Source organism: Hydra vulgaris, chromosome 09 (genome assembly GCF_038396675.1).
Source record: "Hydra vulgaris chromosome 09, alternate assembly HydraT2T_AEP".
Lineage (NCBI taxonomy): Eukaryota > Metazoa > Cnidaria > Hydrozoa > Anthoathecata > Hydridae > Hydra > Hydra vulgaris.
The window spans coordinates 8030439-8041973 of NC_088928.1; the positions used below are offsets into that span (position 1 = coordinate 8030439).

Below are 11535 nucleotides of genomic sequence, written 5' to 3' on the forward strand. Positions count from 1 at the left end.
TTTCCGAGTAAGTTTTGTTTGGATAAGGCAGAAAGGAAATCGTTGACACTAAAGTTAAGATTGCCGTATCTGCAAATTAGCACATGGATTATCAATCGAGGATTTTGAATCGAAAATATCAACCCAGCAAGCAAACGACGTCATGTCAACGTCTTAGGGTGGTTGAAATGTTAACGTCAGAAGTTTCAACGTCTATTTCACGTTGATTTGTAGTTGATAAACTAACGTTGAAGAAAAAGTCGTTAATTCAACGTCTTATCGAGGTGGAAACCTCAACGTCAGAAAATTTCAACGTTTATTCCACGTTGATTTATTGTTAATAAACTAATGTTGATTTAATCAACGTTAAATCAACATGTCTTTTTACTTTCGTTTTGATATCGAGACAAATAAGACTTCTTATTAAAATAAAGATGGCTAATCACTCGCAGAAATGTGCTATGTTTAATTGTATTTTATTTAAAAGTGGTAGTATTTACAACATTACATATATGTTTTTCATTTATGGGTAATAATTAAAGATTTTTTAGTTTATAATTTTCGTTTTTTATTCTCCTGGTTGGAAGTAAAAATGTTTCAATTTTAATATTATTAATGATTATTGAAAAGAATTCTCTTTTTCTTACGAAACATTGTTTTACACAGCTTCAATTACAAGAATACATTTTTTTATTTTTTTGTAACTAATTAGTTACAAAAATAAACTGGGTGTTATTTTAAGGATTTCTTTTAAGTTCCATTTGTATTTGGAAAGGGTGGTTGAGTTTTGTAGTTTTCTGTTTACAAATGATTGTTTGTGGTTTGCCCATCTCTTTTTCCATTCTCTTTCTAATAGTCCAATATATACTTTTGTTTGGGGCTGACACTATACATTTGTAAATTACATTTAAGACTCTGCTTACAACTTTAAGTTGTAAAAAAGTTATGTAGTTATTTTTATTTAATCTCTTATACAAACTTATATTAATAATATAAGTTTGTATTTATATTAATAAACTTATATTAATAATATAAAATAAACTTATATTAATAATATAAGTTTGCTATATAAGTTATATAGCTCTGAAATCATTCATCGAGCACTGATGAATATATGAACGTAAAATTTTTACTTATATTTATATATATATATATATATATATATATATATATATATATATATATATATATATATAATTTATATATGACAATTTTTAAAAAAAATTTTAATATTTAGTAGAACAATAACAATATTATTCCCAATATAGCAAAAACGCTATATAAAATATATTCCTGGCTAACCTGATAATATATTTATTTATAGAAATAAAAGTATTCAGTTGATATGTCATCACAGAATATGTAATGGAGAAAAATGAATAAAATAGTAATTGATTTATTTACTGAGACAGATAATACAACAAAAACAAATAAACAATAAATATTTATTTCAGATTATAGAGTTGTTTCAGAAGAATCAATTGTGGAAAAACTTAAAGGTGTTGAAGAAACAGATTTTGACTCAGATTCCAATCTTGACTCGGGTAGTTCTGATTCTTGTGTCTTGAATCATGGAAACGTATAGATATAAATGTTTCCATGATTCAAGACACAAGAATCAGAATCAGACATAGATGACATAGAAAAAACAGTAAATGGAAATCTTCGTGAAAAATTAGCGGAATGGGTTGTTGTGAACCAAACTTTTTATTCTGCATCGAATCAACTCTTTTTTATTTTGAGAAACAATGGCCATGCGGAACTTCCAATTATTGAAAACTCCATGTAACATTCCTCTGCAGAATAAGTGTGGTGGCGATTACATTTATTATGGTTTGGATACTAATATTTTAAAACATTAAAGTAAATTTCCAGATCTGGAGAAAATTGAATTAGTTGTGAATGTTGATGGGATGCCATTATTTAAAAGTACTTCAGTCGCTTTATGGCCCATACTTTGCTCATTTTCAAGTATTCAACCATTTTGAAAGAGCAAACCTTCTTCTGAAGAGAGCTTTATGTTTGATTTTGTAAACGAATTATCAATTTTATTACAAAATGAAATCAAAACTCCTGACAAACATTATGTTGTAAATGCAATGCATTTTTGTGAAGCTGCACCAAGCAGTGAACGCCTTAGAGATGAATAATAAGTTAAAAAGAGTTTAGCAGAGTGAGATAAAAGTACAAAAGAACAGATGTCCAGTGGAAAAAAAGAGCCTCAAAGTAGAAAAATAATAAAAAATTGATAAGTAAAATGTTGTAAAAACAAAAAATAACAATAAACAATTGTCGAGATATGTAAGAGTCATTTTCTGTTGTTCTCCTAAGTTTTCGTTAGTGTCCAGCATAAGTATGAGTGTAGACAGTATCAGTGATGGGGTAGAGTTATTCGTTTTATAAGTAGTTATTATGTGGTCTGTATTATTAGGGTAGTAAACATACATTATTGATATAAGTGTGTCATAGACGTCTCGAGTACCTTATGGGTTTGCGCCTTATGGTACAGTATGAACACAAGAAGACCTCCAGCTTTTGCCTAAAACCGACATCCCAAAAGAAGTTCCACTCTGGGTCTACACCAGGGTATTTTGTTAAGGTATCCCATTCTGTTATCCCAAAAGGACTATTCTTGGAGTATCCTGTCAGGGCAATTGCCACAGACTTCTGAATTGACACTGGGACCAGAGGACACTTAGTGGGGCTCAGTACAACTTGCATACAATTGTAAGTCACTTTTTTGACATAAGTGTCAATAAGTGCAGTGCTTTGTTGCAGTTTAACGAGGGTCAGTGAGAGTTGTGAACTGTTTTGAGTCTTATAGATGTGTATGTAATGTAGACAGTCAATGCAGTGTTCTTGTGTGTGTCTACTGTATTATAATGTCTTGATGGTATGAGTTGTTAGTATAAAATTGGTTGAAAGTCATTAAAACTAGTGTAACATAAGCTAGACGTGAATACTAGAAGTCTGATAACATATATTTTAAAAATAACAAACTATTGCAACTTGATAATCTGGAAAATTTAAATAGAATTACACCAATATAGTAACAATAACTTGTATATTTAGTTAACAAACTTATAATCTGTATATATATTTCACAACTCATATTCCAAAATTATATGGAATTTTGTATTTTGTTGAATAAGTTATAAGATTAGCTGTGAATATGTCATGTGACTGTAATGTTATCAGGAGTATCTGAAGTGAAGTAAAATTATTTGTTTTCTAAAACAGTTAGCAGGTAGCCTCTAGTCAGTTGAACAGACTGTATGTATAGCATGGCTGACTTTGTGTCATATACAGTGAATATTTAATAATAAAAGATAATGGTAGGTTTCTTTACTATATCATTTGTGAGTTTTAGCTGTCCTTTAACTTGCTGTTGTTTTGTATGCAACATTCATTCAAGTAAATCATTTAATATAGTATATATATTATATATATATAATATAGTATATATTATGTATATATATGTAATATATACTATAATATATGTATATATATATATATATATATACATATAAAATATATATATATATATACTATATTTTATGTATATATATATACTATATTTTATGTATATATATAATATATATATATATATATATATATATATATATATATATATATATTTATATATATATATGTTAGTTATATTTATAAAGTACTTTCTGTTTTCAAACTCAGGATTTCAACATATAGTATTACGGAGGTTGGTCCAAATAACTTTGCAAATAAGCGAAATATCTAAAAAGTTACACACAATTAATGGAACCAGAATGGTTAAATGTTTACAAAACAGTAATTGGTAGCTGTAATTTTAATTTTAAGTGTTGAAAATTGGAAAAGATGTTGATCTATATATTTTTATATATCTACATTTCTTTTTAATGGCTGCCTGTTAAAAATAAATGAATTTAGTTGAATTTACAAAAAATAGATATAAAAACTCAAAAAATAAAATATATTAGTTTACATTAAAATTGTAAACTTCATGTATTCTTATGAAATAATGTAAATTGAAGATATTCTTTCCTCCTTTCCATGCAATTTTATTCACTTGACCAAATTTGAATGTTTTTGCATTTATTTTTTAGAATCGATTAAGCGCTTTGAGCCTAAGGCAACAGACAAAGAAACTAGATTATTTATAGCCTCTTGCCTAAAGTATGCACCTTATCGTTTGAATGGAGGTAAACGGAAATCTGACAACCACGAAATAGACGATGAAGACACGAAAGTGATAAAGAAAAAAATCCAGATGAATTCGTAGTAGACGATAACGTTGAGTCAAGTGAAAGCGGAAGTAGTTTCGAAAAAGAAAAAGAGTTATCGACGTTGAATCAACGTTGAAATGCTTGCTGGGAAGGGTTATCACTTGATTGGTTGAATTGACAGAAGAAGAAAGAGCACCGGTATAACTTTTCGCCCCTTTCAAAATACTTTCCACATTATAATATTTGTATTATAAGTTTTTAATCATAATAAAAACACAGGCACGGCTAAATAGTTTCAGTAGGGTCTGTCGGAGTAATTTGGGCATAATGAGGTAATTTGGGTATAAATTTTACTTTCTATATGAAAATTAGTTATTATATACTCAGATAAATATTATCATAACTGTGTTGCACATGTACTTATAAAAGACATATAAAAAACTATAACATAAAAACAAAATTATATTAGCAACACTGACCACGACTCTTTTAAAAACTTTATAGGTTATATACAAACGTCAATGAAATAAAATAAAAACATTAAAGCATTGTCATTTGTTATTCTATTGAAATATTTTTATCTATTTTAGGCACTTATATATTACATATTATTACTTTAATATTTTATTTATTTGGGCTACTGAGATATATTATTTGTTTTGTTATTAATTATTTAAAAGTTTGGGGTAAAATGGATATAATTACCGTAAACTTCAAAACTTAACTAACTTTTTGTTTTAGAATATGCCACGCACATGTGTGAAAAAAAACTCTGTTAAGTATGATAGCAATGATCTACAAAGGGCTAGAGAAGATGTTATCGATAAGCTGGAAAAAAATACAATATTCCGTATGAAACTTTGAGACGATGATGCGTGTATCCTCTAACCCAACAAGGCGCTGGCAGAGGAATAGTATTAACAAAAGAAGAAGAGGAATATATAGTAGATGCCTTAATTTTTACAGCAAAACGTGGATATGCACTTGAAAGAAAAGATTTGCAATATATTGTGCACAGTTATGCACAATTAGCGGATAGAAAGACACCATTTAAAAATAACATACCCGGTCATGACTTCATTATAAGTTTTGAAAGAAGATGGAAAGAAGAACTTGCAAGGCGAAATCCTGAATTACTGATTAAAGTAGAACCGCACAGCTAAATATGTGGTAGATGACTTTTTTAAAATTTATCAAAATGTTCTGGATGAAAACAATTTAAATGGCCGCCCAGAAATAAGATTTAATTTAGGCAAAACTGGTCTAGATACTGACTATTTCTAAGGCTAAAGTGTTTTTTCCTAAAAGTGCCAGGATAACGTATTCACGTTCAGAAAGTGCCGGGAGACTCCTGTCTAGTGTTCTTTTTGTAGCCAGTGCTGACGGTGAACGTTATCCACCTTGTGTTATTTATTAAAAAAAAGGAGAGTTACAATCAACTTAGGTAAAAGAAGGACCACCAGGTCTGCTGTGTGGGGTTACAGAATCTGGTTGGATCCAGGATTATAATTTTTTTAAATGGTTAAATGCATTTGTCAAGAAAAAAAAACACCTTGAAAAGCCAGTTTTACTATTATTTGACGGCCATGGAAGTCACTTGACTTACAACGTAACCTGTGCAGTGAGGGATAATGGCATTATACTTTTATGTTTACCGCCTTATACGTCAAATACTCTTCAACCATTGGACGTTGGTGTATTTGCTGTTATAAAAAATGACTGGAAAAATATATTGAAGACATGGTACCGTGAGTCGCGTCTTAAAAATGTAGATAAAGATATTTTTCCGAGTCTTTTCAAGAAACTTGTAGAAGTCACATTCAAATCTTATCACATAATAGGCGGTTTTATCGGATCTGGTATTAACCCTGTGAGCCCAATCATTCGGGAAAGCAAAATTGTTTTGATTCAACCCAAAAATTTTAACCCAAATTAATCCTGAACTTGGAATTTCTCAAGCTCAGGAAACTAATGAATCGAATAGTATTGGAAACGTCATGAAACCCTCTCAAAAATAAATCATCAGAAATGAATGATAAAATTAATAAAACTTCAATTTATTCCAAAAATTAATTTACAGGAAGTCGCAAAGGTCTTAACTTCTGTAAATTTTCACACATTTGTGGAATTTGCTGACGCTATTATAAAAAGAATTCTTTAGAAATGATTACTTATACTTTTTTTAAAAAAAAAATTTTCAAAAGGGGGATTTAATGTAACTATTATTTGAGCTCATTTATTTTTATAGTTTTTTAGGAGAAACTTATTTTCGTGCCTACATTCAGAAATTAATTCGGATTTTTTGTTTAATAAGCATTCTTGGTTTGCATGAATAATTATTTCATAATTTTTATTATTTTTTCTGTTTTTTGATTTGATTTTTTTAATTTTGAAACCTTGTGCGGAGAGCGCGAGTTTTTGCTTGAACTGAAGTAACCAGTGGCGGACCAGGTCATTGTACTAGGGAGGGGAGGGGGGGGCGAATTTAACCAACAACAAAAAAAACCTCTTTTTTTTCTTCAGATAAACCACTCTTTTATTTGATTATTTAGTAAATTTTTAGAAAAGTAATAAATATATTGAATGTATATGTATATAAATATCTTGATAAAGTCTTGAAAAAAATGTTGAAAATAAATATTTAGTCTGTAATAACGGACGGATTTATATCCTCGAGGGCTTTAGGCAGAAAATATTTTTGGAGCCCTAAATACACCTAAATACCACAATTTTTTTCCTCGATACCCTATTTAAAATCCAGCTAAAACCATGGTGCACAGGCTGCAGTCTTGTCTGCCAAAAGGTAAACCATCCCCTGTCTATAATGTGCAACAAAAGACAAAATGATATCTTTAGTATATCCTTTTTTTAAATAAAGACATGAATTTAACAAACTACAATATAAAATTAAGCTTTCTAGTCTTCGAAAAAGTTAGCTTTTGCAAAACTATCAATAATCTTTTCGACATTTATGATGCAATCTCTAAGGATATGCATCATACCGTTTTCCCGAAGCAACGCTTCGGGAAAACGGTTTTATAACGGTCAAATAAAGAAGACTTAAAACTTGGTTAAGATCCAATATTGGACGAGAACGATTAAATGGCTTAGCTATGATGCATATCCTTAGAGATTGCATCATAAATGTCGAAAAGATTATTGATAGTTTTGCAAAAGCTAACTTTTTCGAAGACTAGAAAGCTTAATTTTATATTGTAGTTTGTTAAATTCATGTCTTTATTTAAAAAAAGGATATACTAAAGATATCATTTTGTCTTTTGTTGCACATTATAGTAAATTCAAATTCTGAAAAAACTTTCATTAATTGGACATTCTCATCAACAGTATTTATGTTGGGCAGCCCTTTTATAAAACTCAGTATATCTTATATATGAATACGGTAATGAATAGTGCGCATAGTTACGCCTAATGTTTCGCCTATTGTTCGTATTGTTATTTACGGTTCTGTATTCTGTAAAATACACTATTTCTTAGTTTTTAAGAAATTTCTAGACTTTTTTATGCGCGGTTTCTTTTTCCATGCGGTCTTTCAAGTTAAGTCAGCTAACGAATTCGAGATGATGTACTTTTATTCTCAAGAAGAGTTGATGTTGTTCATTGTTTAAAACAAAAATTTAAATAACCGTGTTGGTTGTTTTTATTATTCTAATTTTTATAGCCTGTTTTCATTTTTTAGAAGAAGTTAGAGGTAAAATGTCTGGTAAAATAGTTTTTATAATACAATCTAAACATGAATGCTGTAATTTATCTAATCATCTAAATATGAATACTGTAATTCAATAGTGTTAGTGTCTTTTCACTTTCTTTTTTAATAAAGAACTTTCTAGGCTTTTCTAAAAGCGTTTCTTTACTTAAGCGTTTCTTTCAAGCAAGGTCTTCCAGTCGATTAGAGCTGATAAATTTTTAGTTTCAAGTGGAACTGATGTTGTTCATTGTTTAAAAACTAAGATTTGTTTGTTGTTCGTTGTTTTCATTTTTCTGTGTTTTTTTTTAGAAGAAGTTAAAACTAAAATGACCGGTAAAAAAATTTTTTTTAGTACAATGTTTCTTTTTTATAAAAGTGTTTCAGTTTTGTCTTCAGTCTTTTTAGATCATTTTAAGCAAGTATTTTTCATTTTTTTAGAGCAGTTAGAAGGAGCTGAAGGCCTTTTTAGTAAGTATATAGTGTATAGTAGTTTATTTATGGTTTTTATATTAGTAACATAGTTATATTAGTTTATTTATAGTTTATATTAGTTTATATAGTATATAGTAGTTTATTTATAGTTTATATTAGTTCAAGTTTATTTATCGTTTATATTAGTAAGTTTATTTATAGATTATAGATTAGGATTAATGAGAATACAAATTTTTTTTTTAGACAGGGTAGCTGACAGCAACTTAAGTAAGTTTTATCATTTAGATTTTATTTGAGTACAAATGTAGCATTAGCAATTTTATTGCATATAATTTTATCTCAACTTTTATTTTTAGACAGACAGGTAGAACTCAGTAAGGACTTAGATTTTGTAGATTTAAAAACTTCTTTTGAATATTCTTTTAAAGCATTGAATATGTTTTAAATATTTTAATAAATTTTGTTATTTAGGTGTGGTAGCATCATCAGTTGGTGCAAGTGGTAGTAATGTCTTTTATTTTATTTTACAGCAAATAGTAATGTTTTTTAATTTATTTTAAAAGGAATTAATAAATATTGTTTATTTAAACATAATCATCAGGATAAAATAGATAAGATAGATAAAATAGCTTTTTTATTTAATATTTTTTTATTTAGTTATAACTTCAGTTGCACCAGCCACAACAGGTAACTTCGTACATTTATTTTAATATACTTGAATTACATTTGTTACTTAACTTTTCAAGCAATAAATATTGTTTATTTCAACATTATCGTCAAGATTATATAAATAAACTTTTTATTTGATAATTTATTTTAGTTGCTTCTGGATCAACTTTAAATAATGGTAACTCATTAATTCATATTTTATTATATATAAATGCAGATAAAAAATTGTAAGTTGGAAATTTTTGTAGATTTAAAAGCAGTAAGCTTTTTTCTAAAGGTTCTTTCTATTTTTGGAATAAATCCACTATCACTACATTTGTTCTATGTTTATATAATGTACTTTAATAATTTTTGTCATTTGAAAAAAAATATATCAATGTTAAATTACACCAGGTTGTCGAAAATAGTTATAGTTTAATGATGTTGTAGACTGTTAGAGCAGATTATAGATCTTTGATCTATTTAATATATTTAATAACCTACTATCAAAGGGAAAATTTACTATCAGTTGTTTGTTTGTTTTTCTGTTTAGTTGACAACAATGAAGAGAGAGGTAGTATATTTAAAAGGATTTTTATTTTTTTATAAAGTAACTAAAATGTTTTTTTAAAATATTGTTGTTGACTTAAAAGTAAAACAGTAGGTTTTTATATTTTTATACAATAGAAAGAAACTAACAACTTCATGGATGAAATGAGGGGAATAGGTAAAAAAAATTATAGTTAAATATTTATTTATACGTAAATATAATTCTATCAATTATTCTGAGGTATATTTTTTGTCTTTAGTGTCTGGTGGAAGCATAACTGGTAGGGCTGTGTTTTAAATTTGATATATTTTTTACGGAGAAATATGTGCAATAGGTGAAAGAATTATTTATTATAAATATGACATTTTTAAACTGTTTGTATTTTACTCATATTTTTATTAAAATTAAATTTCTCACAAGTTTAACTTTTTTTAATTTACTTTTTTTTAATTTATTTTTAGCATCCTCTTCATCCTGTGAAAATGGTGAGGTTATGCTTTACATTTTGATTTAAAAAAATTGCAAATGTTTTTAAATTTTATTATATCCTTCTATTTGTAATTTTAGAGTCGTTAACATTTGAGGAATATGAAAGATATCGCTCCCAACACCCAGGGCCTCTCTCGGAGAGGTCCTTCAATAAGTGGCGAAGTAATGGCGGTATGGATGAGCCATCCTTCAAATGGAGGGCTCATCCATACCGGGGTGTTGGGAGACACCGAAGAAAAAACAGCAACCAAAAGGTTATAAATGTCTTCTATCAGTGAAGATATTTTGTAATTTTTTTTTTAATTTGTAATTTTTTATTTTTTATAATATACTATTGTTTGTATTTGGTTTGTTTTTGTCTTTTTTAATTGAAATTTTATTTGTTTTTCACCAATTAAACTTAAATATAGTTAAATTGATTCACTACCCAATCATCATAATAGGATGCTACATTCTATTTGTTAAAAATAATTAATTGGTAGTTTAATTTATTGAAAACACTGCTTTTAAAATTTACTCTAAGCCAAGACTATTCAGCTATATAAATGCAATTTATTTATATCTCTATTTGATTTTTTATCTTTAATGTTTTTAGTTTGGCTCCTTGAAGCATTTTTTTTTTCTTTTTAATTAAAATATTTTAAATCTATTGTAATGTCTTTTAAAAATAACTAAAGTTTACTAAAAGCCAACGTGAAATAACGTCATAAAACAACACCGACAAGTTGCATCATGACAGCAGTTTAAGTATGACAACAGGCTACCAAAAAGCAGGTAAATTGTTTTCCAGTTTGTTTGTTTTGTTTTTCTTTTATGTCTACTTATCTGTTACAATTTTTATTTTAGGTTTGTCATATGACGCATTAATGCAATATAAAAGATCAAAGTTTACATATTTTTTACAATTTGTAATACACATTAGGGTAGAGTGATTTTGAAAATTTTTGAAATTTGATTTGCCTGAACAGCAAATCAATATCTTTTGGTGAAAAAAGAACCTTACTCTTTTTTTTTTATAGTTTAGATAAGTTCTTGAGGTTCCCCTTTGGATTCTAAATTTTTGATGGGTCCTAACATTGTTTAAATTTATTTTTTCTAAACTATATTAACTTGATACTTAAAAGAAGCAAAATAATATACTGATTTTGAAAATAATATTTGTTTTTATTAAAAAATTAAAATTAAAAAGTAGAGTAAAAAAAAAAGGTAGAGTTGTTTTTTTCATTAAAAACCCCCGTTCTCAACAAAACGGGGGTTTTAAGGTATATTTTTGCAAGTATTTTTTTACTAAAAAATTTTTCTAATAAAATTATTATTTATGAAACAAGCATTTTTTTCTGCTTTTTTTGAGTCCAAGGTTGATATGGTTTAGAAAAAAAAAATTCAAAAATATTAGGACCTGTCAAGAATTTAAATTCCAAACAGGACCCTCAAGGTCTCTCATCAAAATCAAAAAATTGTTTTTACTTTTATCTTATAATCAATAGACATTGATTCGTGTCTCAGTA

The 11535-nt window shown here is 27.6% G+C and overlaps 1 protein-coding gene across 6 annotated transcripts; it reads left to right on the plus strand.

Moving 5' to 3' along the window:
- The first annotated feature begins 313 nt into the window (after positions 1-313).
- LOC136084534 (uncharacterized) lies at positions 314-11148 on the plus strand. 6 transcript variants are annotated; one of them, XR_010640613.1, is made up of 10 exons: positions 3632-3793; positions 4083-4400; positions 8347-8376; positions 8812-8841; positions 8998-9027; positions 9161-9715; positions 9798-10023; positions 10106-10281; positions 10705-10801; positions 10874-11148. XR_010640613.1 is itself a non-coding variant. In XM_065804646.1 (10 exons), exons 4-9 carry the CDS (start codon positions 9551-9553, stop codon positions 10735-10737), a joined length of 306 nt encoding a protein of 101 aa, XP_065660718.1. In that variant the 5' UTR covers positions 3632-3793; positions 4083-8241; positions 8347-9027; positions 9161-9550; the 3' UTR covers positions 10738-10801; positions 10874-11148. The 6 variants fall into 6 exon arrangements, 1 of the variants encoding a protein (XP_065660718.1); XM_065804646.1 differs by having other exon boundaries at positions 4083-8241; positions 8347-9027; positions 9161-9562; ... (1 more) ...; positions 9798-9818; positions 10000-10023; XR_010640609.1 differs by adding an exon at positions 4944-8241 and having other exon boundaries at positions 8347-9027.
- The last annotated feature ends 387 nt before the right edge of the window (positions 11149-11535 follow it).